At 49.5% G+C, this 16,561-nt stretch overlaps 2 protein-coding genes across 2 annotated transcripts; both read left to right on the top strand.

Moving 5' to 3' along the window:
- LOC131209429 (uncharacterized) lies at positions 1-9,274 on the top strand. Its single transcript, XM_058202500.1, has 5 exons — positions 1-721; positions 5,069-5,184; positions 7,974-8,778; positions 8,869-8,986; positions 9,055-9,274. Exons 1-5 carry the CDS (start codon positions 637-639, stop codon positions 9,110-9,112), a joined length of 1,182 nt encoding a protein of 393 aa, XP_058058483.1. The 5' UTR covers positions 1-636; the 3' UTR covers positions 9,113-9,274.
- A 672-nt stretch (positions 9,275-9,946) lies between these two features.
- LOC131207405 (protein stunted-like) lies at positions 9,947-10,467 on the top strand. The gene is made up of 4 exons (XM_058200018.1): positions 9,947-9,973; positions 10,106-10,170; positions 10,228-10,358; positions 10,427-10,467. Exons 2-4 carry the CDS (start codon positions 10,142-10,144, stop codon positions 10,465-10,467), a joined length of 201 nt encoding a protein of 66 aa, XP_058056001.1. The 5' UTR covers positions 9,947-9,973; positions 10,106-10,141.
- Positions 10,468-16,561: the final 6,094 nt, after the last annotated feature.

Here is a 16,561-nt window from a genome sequence, read left to right as displayed (position 1 = left end):
GAGCCGAAGCCGCCACGACCAGTCGTTTCCGAGATCCCCGACCACGGCGGCCGCGTGCGTGGGTCCGTTCCGTGTTTGCGCTTTCGCGTTGCGCCTCGAGGAAGTGACAGCCGCCCGCCCGCTTGGCTGCGATCATCACGCGAACCACTAAACGGAAAGCTGGAACTAAATAACTTCACTAACCAGCGGGTGGAAAGTGAGCCACAGACCGTCAGGAAGTCGCTGTTGCCTGCCTGCCTGCGGTGTGGAGGGTTTCGCGAGCCCAAAAACCCCATCCCAACGAACCGCCGAAAAAGTGAAATTTCCGAACCCGTGTGCCCGTGTGTGTTGGTGGCGTAAAACGCGAACCACGCGAAGAAGCAAAACTATCCACCGCGCACGCACACAGCGCGTGGAAGGGTGAACGCGAAGTGTGACTGGGACGCGCGGGCCGCGAACGAGTGACCGAAAGCGAAGCGAGTGATAAATAGCCAGTGCTGTGACACGGAGCACACACGGGCTGCCCTAACAGAGAAACCCTAACAACCCCCCCGGGTTGTGGCGGGGGATCGACGGAGGAAGCGCGAGCGAGCGAGCGTCGCCGCCGTCTGGACCGCATCGTTACAAAGAAGCAACAAATCATCATCCGCCCCAAAGATGCTGAAGAACAAAGCAACGGAGGAGAAGGTCGACACTCTGCTGTCCAAAAGTCAAATACCCATCATTGATCTCGCGCACTGCGGTAAGTTGCCCCCGGCGCTAATGGAGCCTCCGGCGCTGTCCTCGATGCGGATCCGGCCGTGGGAACAGCGAGATCACTTCCGTCTCCAGAGAGCGATCCATCAGCGCCGCTCGCCGACCACGTAACGTCATTTGTCGATCGATTAAACGGGTCAGAACCCCGGGGGTATGCAAATTGTAATTCAATTGACCTCCCCGAACTGGCCGCGCCGATGAACGTCGCATCCGATCGCGAACGTTCATGCGATCCGTGTGGCGGGCCGAAGGCTAAATTCACCGTCGCCAAATCGTTCAACGTGACACAAATGAACAGCGAGCCGCGATCGGGGATTCAGCTCGCCCCGTTTGATGGATGATTTAATTGACCCGCGTCGGTGAACGGCCGTGGCGGTTATGTAAACCCGTCGGCGGTTAATGGGGTGAGCAAACGAAGCCACCCGCCACCGGACCGTAATTTACATGCTGCTGTCATTGTGAATGCACACATTAGCGCAGCACGGACGATGCTGTCCGCGACCGAACAGATGAATCATCTGCCTCCGCTCAGCCTTCGGACGGTCTTACGCCAACGGCGCCACAGTCCCGTGAAATGTCCGGTTCGGATTTAGCGGCGGTCGAAGGCCAAACCCCCGAAGACGGACACTGGCATAAGGTTTACATAGTGCCGTGTCGCGGTCTGTCGCGGAACCACTTTTTCAGGCTTTCCAGGTCATTGTCACTGCAAACTAGCGGGGACCTGGTTACCAACACGGCGTAGCTTTTGCAACTGCAACTCCCGCGGCCCAAAGCGTGATTCGATGCGATTTGCTCGGTCGTTCTGACTAATCATTGAATCAACAACAGTGATAAGAACCGTATTTTCGTGTTTCTAGGCCAGTTGTCCTGGCAGCTGTCCCGGCCAGTCCGGGGACAGTGGCCCCTTACGTTTTACGACCTGCACCACCGAACCTGTCCGGCGAGATAGTTAGTTTATTTTTAAACCTGAACGGGAAATACGTACAACAACAAACATACTCCATTGCGCGGCCTTTGTGGCGCTTAAAATAGTTTTTCATTAATCATTCGGCGCAGCATCGCTACATGAGCGCAACTCCGACTCCGATGGCCAGGTGTATCGTCTTTGTTTGTTGCGTTCCGCCGTTGGCTGTTTGATTATATGTTCAGATTAACAGACCGTCCGAACGGCCGGCTGGCCGCCGCGGAATGACGTGAGAATCAGACGTCTGATCAAACGATCACGATCGCCCGGTCAGCTAATGGCGCGTACCCGTGAAAACCATCGGCGATCGGCGTTCTTTGGTTCCGTTCGCCAAACGCGCGCCTTCGTTCCGGCCACGCCAACGTAAGCCCTGGCGTCTAATTTGAAGGTGCCAAAAGAAAAATGGCACATCCGGCAGGCAGGCTGGCGTTTGCCATTTAAATTCGATCCCCTGTTTAGACTAATAATTTTCGTGACCATCCCCTCACATCGGTGAGCCCCCTGTTTATTTGTTCGATGTTTGCATAAGGCTCGCGTCAGTCGCCGCTACGTTCTCGGGCTGCTTCGGAAGGCACCGGGACAAGGCATCCATAAGCTAGCGCGGTTCCAGTTGATTCTGGTTTGTTGGTTGGTTCACTTTGAAAAGGTGTTCGATTCAACAAAACCCAAATCGGTAACGGACCGTTGCGCGAGTAACACCTTCTCAACGATCTAATTATGCTTAAAAATAGTTCTTACGGTCTACATCTTTCAGCGTTAGCTGTGTAATTTATTTTACTCAACAATCGTTACATAAATCTGGTACTGCAAATTATGCATAAATACATCCCGTTTTGAGTGTCCTCGGGTATGTTTGAAGGACGTTTCGCTGAATTGTTGGCAGTCAAAACGCCCCCGCGGAGCCCTTGTCGTCTTTTATGCTCGCCAGTAAAGCATAAATAGTTTCACCACGGAACTCCTCGAACACATCGACGGTTCCTCAAACTTTCACTTCCCTTTCGATTTCGTTAGTGCATTCGATGCAGGCGGTTGCTAACTTCAATCGACCAGCGCTCCGTGCCCTGTCGCCACGGAACCAACGTATGGACGGTTTCTCGAGCGATTTACACTCCATTTTCATCGGTTTATGATCGTTTCATCCCCGGTCGTAAATCATTTGTCGCGGCTCTCGGGCCATTCACGCGGGAACCCCTTCGTTGTAGTGGCACGGAGCACTCGCGCTGCGGATGCACCGTAATCCCGGAGCAGCCTGGCAAAAACATAACGAGCAGCGTTTAGCTATAAATAAATCTTATCAATAATCCCGGAGTACAGATCAGTGGGCCCTGCCGTTTTTTTATCAGATTAGCTTGTCCTCCAACAAGCGTGCTTATCAACCGCCCGGGAGTTCCTAAAGCCCGCCGGCGGACCGGCGTTGTCGTGCGCGAACCTCGCAAAACAAGAGGAGCCACAAGAGCAACCTGCAATCCGCGATAAGAATCTAATCCGTTTCGGTGACGATTCCGTCTTACGCACTGTCTTCGGAATCCTTCGTTGTTGTGACTGGGCAGAATAAACCCTGCGCGGGGGGCAAGTAATCCTTCGGATCATTTGGTTTACGCTCCGTGGACACGTCCGTTAGCCAGTCAATGGTTCGGGCTCAGAATGGTGTTTTTTTTATTTCGTTCGATTTTGTTTTTAAATCGCCTTTGCTCCTGGACCGTGGCACAAACTGCCGCAAGCTGCCACATCATTCCGGAACCCCGGGTTGACCTTTGACAGAGTGTACCTCCCGGTGGGTGCAGCATAGGTCCTCGGTGCTCCGCCAGCATCGTTCGCTGGAACAGGCTGATAAGTGATGTGGCGGCATGTTCAGCGTGCAGCCCACCAGATAACGTCCGTTGATCCGGATGCTCGCCTTCCCAATAATGCTGCCACTTTCCTTCTGGCCCACTGGCGGATTCGATGACTTGAAGTGAAAGGAATGCCGCGGTGTTACTTTTTGCACATTGGTTTGACCCCGCACTGTGGGCGCTGGTTCGCCTCGTTAGGCATTAATCATCGCACGCCGTTGGCTAACGGTTTCCCAGGAAACCCTATCAACCCATGGCATGGCATATGGCTCTAGCGTGTACCGAAGGGTACGTATATAAAAATACCACCATAAAACATTTTACTGGGTCGAGCAAAAATTTGTTTCCCGCTCTTTTTAAAGCTCGCAACGCAGTGGTGCGTTAAAGACCTGAATCCGCAGTCAAATAAGGCAACGTTCTGGAGCACCATTTTCACCCCCGCATTTTCATCGCTTCCGGTAGTTCCGCGTTTTCCTTATCATCTCGGAATGCGATTTGTAACGCACAGCAGCGATGTTTATGACCCGGCACGCCGGAAATGGCGAGCGAAGATGGTTGGAATTTTGAATTCCCTCCTGGACACTTTGTGTCCACGCTCCGCTCCGGCCCGAGGGCGGTCGGTGGTTGAAGGGATCACTCAAATCAACATGTCAGCGTGACAATCTGTCCCATTCCGGTAATTTTTTTTTCCTTCTCCCGGGAAGTGGAAATTAAATTTACTCTACTCGGTCCCAGCTCATCGCCGACGGAAGTTTTCGATGGAGGATCGATGGCTTGTTTGAGGACGGAAGTTTCTTGCCCCAGCGTGTCCGTTTGGAGTGGTTTGTTGCTGCCGACAGATCGTAAACATTTGATTGAGAACTTTGGGCAGATAGCTTCTTCAGTGGTCTTTAGAAGCAAACGAGCAAAAAAACGAGTTCGAGTTCGTGGCAAACCTCTCACCGGATGGCACCGATCGCTGGAAGCATATCGACCGGGGCAAACTGTCGGTTGATTGAAATCAAGAAACGGCTTTGAGCGTTAAATAGTTTTACTTTTAGATTCTCCGGTTTTAGGGTGCAAATCGATTGCTGATATAAGCGGTTAAGCTGTTGCCATCATTTGTGGGCTTCTGGCTTGTGTTGAACATTCTCTGAAATACTTGCCTCATGTATCGATTTTTCAAGATGAACTTTGGCACAACAACGGTTTGTCTAGAAAAATGTGATTACTACAATCAACTATTGGCTTTGATTGTTTTGAGACGAAACGCAATCGTTGTCAGAAAGACAACGCTTACGAAACGGTTTAATTGCAAACAAACCGACCGACTGTTCGTCAGCCCTCGCACAGTTACGTCACAAAGTATTGCAATTAAATCGCGAAAACTACATTGCATGCATTCTTCGAGCCACCCTTCTAATACTCCCGTCCCGTCGCAAGTTCCCGTAAGCGCCTGAGGTGCCTGTCTAATGTTCTGCAACCATTTGTCGTTTCATTTGCTGCCGTGATTGCTGCTCCTGCTCTCTGCCCCATGCGCGCCCGATATGTCCCGCAGGAACGGAGGAATGTCCCATCCGGTCGGTCGTGAATCGTGTCGGCCACCAGCTCCACAAGGCGCTAGTTGAGAAAGGCATCGCACTGCTGGTCAATCATGGGATCTCGGAAGAGAAGGTAAGTGTGGCATGCAGCTTCTGGTGTCGACACGCGAAGGCTGTTATTATTAGATGTTATTCAAGGGGCCGCAACGAGTCTACGTGTTTTGCACATTTCGAAGGTACTCTGTGGGGCCCACAAACAACATGTTTTGCCCATTCGATGTCCCTCCGAGCATTATTATTTCGCGGAAAACCACGCCACTTTAAAGTGAAGCCAAGATATTTGCAATAAAGATTACCCGCTGTTCGCTGGAACACTTTTTCATAAATTTTATCTTGCCATTGTGTTTATTGTGCGGCGCATTGTTGGTGTCGCTCCGATATCTCACAGTGGACTTTGGCGCTCCATCCATGGCGGTTGATGTCACTGCATGTGAATTCTTCGATAAGAGAGTCTTTGCCGCCGCTCCCGAAGGAAATCAAACCCTCGCCGGGCGCGTTCGCGTCCGGTTTTGATATAAAAAAGGCCCTGTGTTCCAATTAAATTAAATTAATTTCTAGCCCTTAAAACCGACTAAGCGGCGGCTTATCTATTGGCGCTTCCCGGGCGTCCGTGTCTGCTTCCGGTATCTTAAGCCTCCCCCTGTTGTGCGCATTTAGAACACTTGCCTTTCGAAGCGAACCGCCCGTTATGACGTTCGTAGGTTTTCAATCATCCGAGCGACACCCCAACCAAATCAGACCAAGACCCTCGGGTGCCCTGAACACAACACGGGTACGAGGTGCGAGAATTTACAGATAAAGATGCAACCCGAAACTTCGAACTGTTACTGTGCGTCATCTGCATTAGTCATCGGTTTCAAGTGTCGCAGCGGGACACTTGTTACAAAAAAACGGCAAGCAAAATCCTTACGAACCGAAAATCCCCGCCCAATGAGATAAAAAGAGTCGCTCATAATTCATCGCCGTAACAAGTCAATTCCGCAAACCCCCCGGCCTTCCAGACGTCATGTGGCTGTCTCAAAACAAAAAACGGATATGTTTCGATATTGTTTGGTGTTTCTGTTTATGTTCCTCTACCGGTCTAGACGATAAACACAGAGTGGCCATCGTCTGGGCAACTTTCGGCGCACGTCAAAGGTTCCGTGCTTCCGGAAGCCGGTTCGCTTCTTTCTTCGTCCCGATTTTCCAATTTCCGGGTCTGGCCACTCCGATCTTGCGCTGTGCTTTTCCTTCGGCTTCAATCGCTCAATGGCATGTTGGCAGCATGATTGAGGATAATTGCCGGGGACATGGTCATCTAAATGCTATACAATGCTTATTGATTAAATGTCCCTAGTGAAGTCGGTTAATATTTAAAGTTGTTAAATCCTGAACACGTTTTACATTTGAAGAGCAACGACAACAGTTGGTTTGAATATTTGGATGAGCATCAATTTAAGTACTATCTAGACACGCCGTGTTGCAATGGGTATATCATTATACTCCACAGTCTGATTGAATATTACGGTCCACGGGAACCCGTTAATGTTATTCTCAAAACCATTTAAAAATAAGCAACGTCACCGTCGACCGTCGAGGAATCCGCTGATGGTGCTGAACTGCACGCTTCGAGCGTGCTTCCCACTGCTTTTTGCGGGATTCCGTACAATTTCGGCTCCTAACCCTTAATGGCGTTGTGGCTTCGAATTTCGATTGAACGCGTCGAAACGCGTAGTATGGTAACGAAGCCAGAGATGTAACTGACCAAAACCGGCTCGATGACTTGGCAGAGTACAGCAAACCACTTAACCTTAACTTCGTTTGTCGCTTCCGAGGCTTCCGACGGAGTTTATTTGCACGTCGCCAGCGCCAGGCGAGTGCGCCGCACCTTGCACCTTAATTTGTTATGATTTTTCCAGTTGTTACCGGCTCAGATCGGTTCACCGTCTGCTATCTGCCGGCGGTTTCTGCGCTCCCCTGGCGATCTCTACCATCACCCTGTTGTTGCGTGAGGTGGAAAATTTTAATTTCACAACATTACCTGCTCATGCCATCCGTGGCGCTCGGGCCGTCGAATCACGCTGCCATTCGTGAGACGCCTCACCGCCAGACGGAAGCGAGACAATTGCTACTGACTTCCCCCTACTCGCCCAGCGGGCCGGCCGGTGCAGTCTAGGGGTGGCTTTTGATCTTGAACCCACCGGAGCTGGCGCGTACGAAGGGCGCAGAACGCAAGGTGGTTGATTGTTTGGGAAGCGGGCTGTTAACGATGTACCATGCGCTGCGAAGTGCTATTTGTTTGGCATCGACCCCGAGGTGCACCTTTGCGAGCAGACCGATTACCGATGTCCCGCTCCGCTGGCTGGGCCGGACGGCCGGTGGGCACGGAACGCCCTCATAGTCGGGCCCCGATGATGGCTGCGATGGCTGGGACGATGACGAACTAGCACCGCAGGCCGCTTTAGATGACGCCAGTGTCTGCGTGGAGGCAAAGTTTTTTTTTATGATTCGCGAAATTGTAGTTAAATTACTGTCACAAACGACTCCTGCAGCGGAGGACGTCGAAACAGGTCCACCAGGGCTGCACCCGAGAAGGGTCCTCGTGGCCTGCGGCGCTACTGCTGCGAGCGCCATGGAGACGGACATTTTACGATCCTGGCGCGCACGGTTGCTGCCTTCTGTACCATTCGTTGGGCGGTTCCTTCTGCCGAATGTCCTGCCGGTGTTGTTTTCGAACGAATATTCCGCCCCGGTTTCGTTCGTTGAACCGTTGCTCCGGGAGGCGTTAATTGGGCAAAACAGCTCAACCGGCCGTGTTGTTTGTGTTTTTGTTCGAACGATAATAAAATGGTTAACTTACTCTTGCGGGCACTTCCTTCGCAGATGAAGCATGCGTATGGTCACCTGGACGACTTCGTTAAGCTGTCGGACACCACGAAAGAGACGTACCTACGGCAGGGCGAAACGAACCACGGTTACATCAAGCCGGGCCAGGAGCGATTCGATGGCAAATCGAAGGACCTGCGCCACACGTACAACATCTGCACCCTGAAACCGGACGGCGCGCTGCCCGACGAACCGCTGCCCGGCTTCCGGGAACACATGTCCGACCTGGCGACGGACTTCAAGCGCCTGTCATCGCTCCTGCTGCAGGCACTGGCCGTCGGAATGGAGCTGCCGTACGGCTACTTCCTCGAGAAGCACCGTCACATACTGGACGGGGAGGGCGAAAACCAGTCCACATTCCGCCTGCTCTACTATCCGCCGCTGATCGAAGACGACAGCAAGAACGAGCTGCTGCGGGGCACATGCAAGTACAGCCAGCAGCGCTGCACCAAGGACGAGATTGATCTTTCGCTGCCCGAAGACTATCGCGCCAAGGTGCGCGAAGAACAGGAAGCGTTAGAGGAGCAGCAGCAAGTGACGCGATGTGGGGCCCATGCCGATTACGGTACGTTTACCCTGCTGGCCCAAGATTCCGAGGGTGGCCTGGAGGTGAAGCTACCCGGAACGGATCGGTGGAAGCGCGTTGGTCACCTGCCCGGTGCCATCCTTATCAACGCCGGCGAACTGTTGTCGACGTGGACGGGCGAAAAGATCTGCGCGCTCGAGCATCGTGTCATCATCCCGAAGGAGGAAACGATCCGCACCCGTGGCCGCCACTCGTTGGCATTCTTCGTACATCCTGGTCAGTTTCGTCGGCACGCTATTGGTGATATAAGGGTCCACCGAACTCACTGTCCCTCTTCTTTCTCCCCTCTGTGCCTCACGCCCGCAGACAACTGCATCTCGATTGCGCCGATCGACCTGCCCGCGTCCAGCTCTTCGAATTCACTCGATTCGGAAGAAAAGAAATCTAAGGGTCGCAAAAAATCCTTCAAGACGGCGAAAAACAAGTGAGTGTTTGGAGACAAGTTACAAGTTGTGGCGCGATTTGTTTTAACTTGTTTTGTTTTTGTTTTAGAATATACAATGCATATCAGCACGTGCAGAGACGCTTCAAGGAGACCTACGCCTCGTAGTGGCTTGACGTCGGAAACCGATAGTATAATGCGTGGCTACATCGGCCGCCTGCGAAGCCCGCACAACCAGCCAATCACACGCGCTACACCGGCTGCCCGCGTGTTGTATTTATAAGACTTACTTTAGCCACAATTTATTCCACCATATTCATGTCCATCGTGTTGGTGTATTTTAGACGAAATATTATCAACAATACACAAAACCACATTTTGCGCTTGTGTTTTACTGAGCTGCACACAATGTGTCTGTGCCTTGTTGTGAGTCTGACGATGACTTTACAAACGTACTGAGGAGAAATATTCTAAACAAGGAACATCAATGCCTTTTGGAATGACGTTTGTTTCAGAATTCGAACAGGTCACGGTGTCGTAAAACTGCTCTGCGTTAGCCGCTGATTAAGTGTCCCGTTTGGGTAAAAGTTGTTACAGAACGAAACAAGCTCTTGACGGACGTTTGCTTGAATAATGAGATATAGGAATGTTGAAGTGATAAAACGTGGAAGATCTAAATTTACATAATCCTGCTATTCCGCGCGAAACTGTATTGTTGGCTAATCTGGGAAAGCACATCATAAATCTACTTTGAAAAGTTTTACGGCCTATTTAATTGTTTACATTTTGTGCCCAGGAATGGCGTGAGTAGTCACTGGCTCAAGTATCCGTGTTATCTATTGAACACAATAGATTCCCCAAATAAGCTTTGAAACAGTAACTCGTGTAGGCCTTGGACGTTAAATTTTGAATTTCGAAAGAAAGTTGACAGCTGCTGACGGTGAAAAACGAAGTATGTCAACTGTCAAAATATTCGCTCTCGTTTTTGTTTATCGCCAGTCGAGAGCTCACACTTTAAATTTTCACAAGGTAATTGGTTAATTCACGCGGAAAATCCTATCCTTTCTGACTTGCGGCAATAATAGTACCAAAAGCATCGAATGGCCGTCGAGTAAGCCCGAAATGTGTATTCTATATTTCATAAATTCATGTTTCCCGTAGCAAAAGCTCAAGCAGCGCATCAACAAAGCATCCGACATGGCCAACTGGAGAGCAGCAGGATTGAAGTGAGTTGCCAATAGTGCTAAAGGCAGAATCAATCTAAGGTCTTTGTTTTTTTCCAGTTATATAAATTACTCCAACATCACGGCACAATTGTTACGCCGAGCTTTGAAACCCGAGTACCGAACCGAAGCTCTTCGTCGGAATGAATCTAGTATCAAGATTACAAAGTGGAAGGATGGAAAGCCAGAGCGTAAGTATGGACTGGACGTGATAAATCATTTTACTTTGAATGTTCACTATGTTCTATTCGTTTTACAGCACCAATGGACAAAGGAAACCAAATTCCGACCAATAAATAAAAATCAATAAATAAAATAAATAAATAAATATAAATCAATAAATCAAAGCCTACTTACCAAGCCGCTCAAATTTCAAAGGTATCTTTCTCCGAAGTCTGCCAAGATTGAAAGGAGTGCTAATCGAAATCTTCCATAAACGGTAACCATCGCACTCGGTGCCGATACAGATGTATTTTGGACAAATTTTACAGAGCTTTAAATCTGCCTCCTCGCACCTGGTATGTGTGTATAAATTGTGTTTCACTGTACAGCGGAGAATACTTGGTATCTCTTACAAGGACCACTTTACCAATTGCATACCTAGAACGGCCAGAAAACCTGTTCAACGTTCATAACGTTTTTCCCCGTCAACCCTCGCCATCGTCGCGGAGCTGTCGCCGCAACGAAGTCGATGAGCTGTGGGTCCGTTCCGATCAAAGCTAAATATCACATTCCCTGGAACCATCGAACAGCCTACGCTCGCAAATAGTCGCCTTTTCTAAACTGCATCCATCGCTACCAACCGTCGGCATTGTTGCCCCATTTATGCACTCGTCTCCGGTTCCGTGCTCGAAACCTTCGGCGGCGGTAACCGTATCGGGTTGCTCCGTTTCATTGCTGGCCACGATCATCACCACCGTCTTCGTTGCTGCTATCGTCGTTGCCTGCAGCAGTGAGAATCGTTTATTGTCATTATCGTGATGGCGTGAGTTGCCGCTGTGCAGTTGTTCATTCGGCGAGTCCTCGCGCGGATCCAGATACGTTGAAGGCTTCTTTCCTGTGGCATTGGCCTGGCTGCGATCGAAGCTGCTGCTGCGGTTGCGGCGAAGATGCCATTTTCTTCGGTGAGACTGATGACCGTTAAACCTAACCTTATCCTTAATCCTATAGAAACCGTTACTGTTTGGCAGTGCTGCTGATGGCTGCTGTTGATCGGTTTTGGGTATGGTGCTGTGCACGCCACAACCCTCTTCCGTTTCCTCCTCTATCTTTGTGTGGTCTTCTTCGGCCGCGGGATCGGCCACCGTCTGTACCGTCGACCGTATCGATATGATGCTAGCGTGTCGGCGCTGCGAGGAGCCCTGGGGAGGGCGATGTTGCTGCGATGGGATGATAACCGGCGGCTGTTGAAACTGGACCGTCGGGCGTCGGATGCTGTTAGTGCCGTTAAGACTCCCGCCGCCATCTTCGCGGACGCTTTTCCGCTGCATCGAACCGTGCGTCCCGTGTGAACTACTCAGGTTGGTCGAGCCCGTGTGAAACGTACCGCCACCCTTGCGCGCCCCACTCGAGATGCTGTCCGAGCGGACGATCTTACCGCAGCCGAGCAGCTGCAGAAATCCGTTCCGGAACTTCGACGACATCAGGTTGTACAGGATCGGATTGATGGCGGAGTTCATGTACAGCATGATGCGGCAGAAGTAGAGCAGGATGTAAAACCGCTCGATGCCGATCGAGACGATCGCCTCACTCGGAACGATTATGATCCAGAGGGTGAAGGCGCGAAAGGGCAGCAGGCAGACGAAGAAGCTGACGACGACCGCTCCGAGCATGAAGATGACTTGCTTCCGGTACTTGTACACGTTGCCCCGGTTCCCGCTCGATGCGTTCGACATGATGATGCTCGGGTTGTCCATCAGGTTCTTCGCAATGACCGAGTACAGCACGACCAGTATGAAAAGCGGCACGATGAAGAACAGCACGATGCTGCCGACAAAGAACGAAGCCGGCCAGAGGCTGTCCACCGGCGACAGGCAAGCCGTCACCATTTGGCCATCGACGTACTCAACGTACTCGTACGAGGAGATCATCAAGATGGGACTGTGTGAAGGTGTAGAACCGCGAGAAAGAAGAACAGAGTTAAGGTCAGACGAGTCAGGACTCGAGCGGAAAAATGGGGCTCTACGTGATGGGTCAAGTTGCTGTGCATATGGTGGTGGTCCGTGTGCCTTGGAAGTGAAAATCGTCAGTGAAAGTCAATGCCACCATTAACCGTGGCGTTTATTCTACGTGGTTCATGCAGCTGCTGTGTAAGTTGGGGACATACGGTGTCACGACGGTTCCTCTTACAATGCTGCTCGTAACTTCTGCCACTTACCTGTCGATTGTGAGGTGTTGCTGGGCACAGGTTCGCCTCTTACCTTGCATTAGTAGCGATCTTCGAGAGCACTTGGGAAAGGAATTGTAATTGTAGAATGCATGGGTTCGCTACAGATCACCAGTTTAAATTTAGTTTACATTCAGTTTACCCACCACTCATGGTGATAAATGTCGTCTCCTTAGCCGAAATCAAAGATAAAATATAATGTCTGACATATTGAGTATAAACATTTTGAAATCAATGTCTTCAGGTTGTTTGGTACAATCTATCAGATAAATTTGCGTGGAAACTATCAGAAATTATTGCCCTTTGCGTAGCGCCAAATGACCATAAAATTTTCGAAAGTGTACTCAATATTGTAACGAACTTGAAAGTCACACTCCCCACATTATTGATTTCGGCATCATTTGTGGCGTTTTCCCCGTTATCGCGGCCCTTTGTCGACATTTATCCACTGGAATGAGACGACCATTTTTACGCATTTTTCATCATCGACGGGCATCTGGTGATGAGGGTCGTTAATTTTCCATCGTTCGATGGAAACAGCATAGCGGTGCGGTGCGTGATGAAAGAAGTTTTTGTGTACTCAACAACTGGTGGCTCGTCCGCTCTGAGCCTTTCCGTGGCTAACGAAATATGTTTTCGTTTACTTTCCACACATCTTAACAACTGTTTTCTATTCCAACCTAAACGGGCCTAGTAGTGATCACTTACGGTTCCATCGAAACGAACTAACGTGTAATTGTTTAATATCTTGCCCACATCCTGTGCGGCTCAGAACCAACCACTGTCGGTGCTCCCGGTCGGAGTCTAACAACAAGGAAGAGTCTTACATTTAATGAAAATGAGCGGGGTGGAATTCAATTAATATTCCATCGTGTTTCGCTAACAGTTCGAAACATGGCGAAATCGGGCGTAACCCCGAAGAAGCCCGGGTAGCTCCGCGTTCAAGTAGAATAGTCTTTTTGACCGTATAATTAACCACGGTACATAGCGAGACACCAACGACGCAAAGGAGATCCTTAATGAGTAGACCGTTTGTACGTGACGCGAGTAATGAGCATGGTCGTGCGTGGCTACCGCCACCGGTTCGAGCCCAACTGAGCTAGGAGACCTACGGTTGAAGTGGAACACGAACCTGTTGAAGAAAATTAAAGCCATGTATAAGCCGCTTAAAGCTTCGGGCAACACTTCTTCTCCAGCTGGTTCTTAAAAATGCGTACTTCATCAAATATGTCGATGAGAAGTAACGTCCGTTTCGAAAATGTTGCTCAATTCGCATAAACGTAAGCAATCCGTGTTACAATATTATATTCGTCTGTGACGCCAAAATGTATGCAATGAGGAAGGGGTTTCGATTTTGTTCTCCTAGAGCCAGCTAGCAAAAATCATTTAATATTATTATTCTATCGTGAGAGCTTCGTGATTTGCCGCTAATGGCATGATAACCGAAAGATATTGGACGATGATCACCGAACAATTGGAACGTTCCTTGCGACGACATGTTAAACATTCTGGCAAGACGACTTCACGACTGTTGGCTAGACTTGCTAATGTATTCATTGGCAATTCAGGGATGTTGCCAGAGACACTCAGAGCCAAGAACTAGTGCTAAGCCAGTGTCGGAGCAAAAAGCACAGTCCATAACGTCTCCAGCGTACTGCCCTTGTTCATTAGAATGAAATCCCGGTGCCGTGCGTTTCTCAAGACGCACCGTCTCCTGACCCTGTCGTTGCCTTTCACGGCTAACGAAATTCCAATCCGTAGTGGTATACGGTGGCGCAGCTCCTATTGTACAATGGAATCTGGCACTGGCACAGCACAGGCACAGGAAAGAAAGTTTGGAACAGTGGTCGACCCTGTGCAACGTGTGTATTAATTTACGGCGCAATGGCGGACGATGACGGAATTGATAAAAGTCCACCCGTTCGAGCGCTTCCAAGAACAGCTTCCAAATCGCCCCACCGGCATCGTCTTGCGGGAGTCTGATTCGTAATTTCCTACATGGTAAACCAGCGCCCGGCAGGACGAAAAGAGGCCGACAACACTTCGGGGTTCGGGGCGCTGATCCCCGAACGCGCGGCGTCGTCGGGAAAAAGTTTCTAATCTTTACGCGAAACTTTGTGCCACAAAATCGTGACTAAAGTCAAAATTCCGTGTAACGATGTAAAGCGCCAGCCGGGTGAAAGAAAGCACTGTCGTCTTTCCGAATAATTCCCTGCAGTTCTGAGGGAAATCAAGTTTCATAATGGTGTTTTTAAGGGTGTTAATTAGATTACTATAGCGTTCATTTTTAGGTTTTTTTATATTTTTATTATTTCAAATAGTGAAACATACTACCTTCAAATCAGTAGCGATAGTTTTGTGTCATTTTTTGTTCTTTTTCTGGTATCGTTTACGGATTTTAATCCCATCACCCGTTGTGTGGCTGTTTGTTTTTCTGACACATTTGGGTTCCTTTCCAACCTTTAAGACTGATTGAAAACACAAAATATTGTTTCGAGGGCTCCTGTTTCCTTCCGTACGTGCGAGGGAACATACCTCGTTAACGGGAGTGGATTAAAATAATGGCACACCGGGTCCCATGTCAGTAAAAGTTAAAACAATTTATTTTCGTCACATTCCCTCCTACGTGGCGATACGGGTGATCGCGAGCCGGGAATCTCCATCCTTCGCCCTCATTGTAGAAGTAAATAAACAATTTTAAGCCATTTTAATACCTTTTAATGGCGGACCCACACTTTGGGCTCAGAGAAATAGAAAACGCATGAGTGTAACCTACGTCAAGTGAAGCTCCGTCCGAAGGTTCCAGGTTTCAGGTTTCATCGACATTTTTTAGATGCTTTCAGGGAAGGGGACGGTAAAACTTTGCCCCAGACATAATGTTTTTAATTTGCAGATGGAGGCGCCTGGCACTCGGTAGCGAATGGACACAATAGCAATAGACACTGTGTTTGCATAGAAATCTCAACATAGCCAAAAAGCAGCCGACCGATTAAAATGACGTCGGAATCGTCATAACTCATCGTCAGCGCCACGCTGCTCCCATTGACGGCAGAGCGTGTGGAAGAAGTTTTACGAATGTGTGCAAATAATTGTAGCATTTATGTTGAACGGATACCGAACGACATGGGGACCGGGGCGAAGCGAAAGATAGTTTGCACGCCTACAGCATAGCTCGTTCTGAAATACTTACCCATCACATGTTGGCACATCGTGGTACATCGTTCCGTTCGGTGGCGGCTCTGGAGAGAGATTGTTTGTAAAACGACCCCGGGGTCAAATAATGTGCTCTACGGTGCCCTAAGCTGGGCTATCGGAGGGGCCTATTTCAACCGAATGTGGGATAACACCCCGGCGAGCACTAGAAATTTGAACAAAACTATCTATTTCAAGCGATTACATGTTTGAATGTTTCAAGTCAAGTGCCGGGTAACCATGCAAAGTGCAAACAAAACGGAAACATTCTACACAAATCAAAACGACGATGTTAATCAACGAGTTTGTTATGCCTTATGGTCTTAGAATGGTGCACCATTTAGGAGTTTATATTTATCTTACCCTTGCTTACACTCGCCGAGCTCCCGAGCAGCCAATCTTCGTCGTTCGACACCCTGCCAATGGTTAACATTCGTCTCTAGGATATGCTACTAACTACCACGTGCTTACACGGCTTATTACATTTCAACACACATTCACACCATTAACTCTTCGTATCAACAAACGCCTACAAGCCCAGTGATCTAATGTACAAATAATAAAAAAAAACGGTTCGCTATTGCCTCTGTTTCGGTACAGAACAGAAAGAAATGTCAGATAATTGCCCCCGTGTCACAAATCAGCGACGATGATTACGGCTTGTAGGGTTAACGGAAGTGCTCCCCAACCAGCTGGGCCGGTGGTTGATGATTTATGATAAAATGGTGGCGATTAGCAACGGCTTTGTTTTCCTTTGACACCGACGTCCTCACGCACATTCGCTCACTGGCATTCATTTGGTCACTTCGCTTCGGA

The sequence above is a fragment of the Anopheles bellator genome, chromosome 2 (genome assembly GCF_943735745.2).
Source record: "Anopheles bellator chromosome 2, idAnoBellAS_SP24_06.2, whole genome shotgun sequence".
Lineage (NCBI taxonomy): Eukaryota > Metazoa > Arthropoda > Insecta > Diptera > Culicidae > Anopheles > Anopheles bellator.
The sequence above is the reverse complement of the archived record's forward strand: the minus strand, read 5'-3'. Positions and strand labels throughout refer to the sequence as shown.

Bases quoted from the DNA above. Each gene is read 5' to 3' on its own strand.
- LOC131209429 (XM_058202500.1), top strand. From the start codon at position 637: ATGCTGAAGAACAAAGCAACGGAGGAGAAGGTCGACACTCTGCTGTCC. The intron at 722-5,068 runs GTAAGTTGCCCC...TATGTCCCGCAG, and splicing joins CATTGATCTCGCGCACTGCG to GAACGGAGGAATGTCCCATC. The intron at 5,185-7,973 runs GTAAGTGTGGCA...CTTCCTTCGCAG, and splicing joins ATGGGATCTCGGAAGAGAAG to ATGAAGCATGCGTATGGTCA.
- LOC131207405 (XM_058200018.1), top strand. From the start codon at position 10,142: ATGGCCAACTGGAGAGCAGCAGGATTGAA. The intron at 10,171-10,227 runs GTGAGTTGCCAA...GTTTTTTTCCAG, and splicing joins TGGAGAGCAGCAGGATTGAA to TTATATAAATTACTCCAACA. The intron at 10,359-10,426 runs GTAAGTATGGAC...TTCGTTTTACAG, and splicing joins GAAGGATGGAAAGCCAGAGC to CACCAATGGACAAAGGAAAC.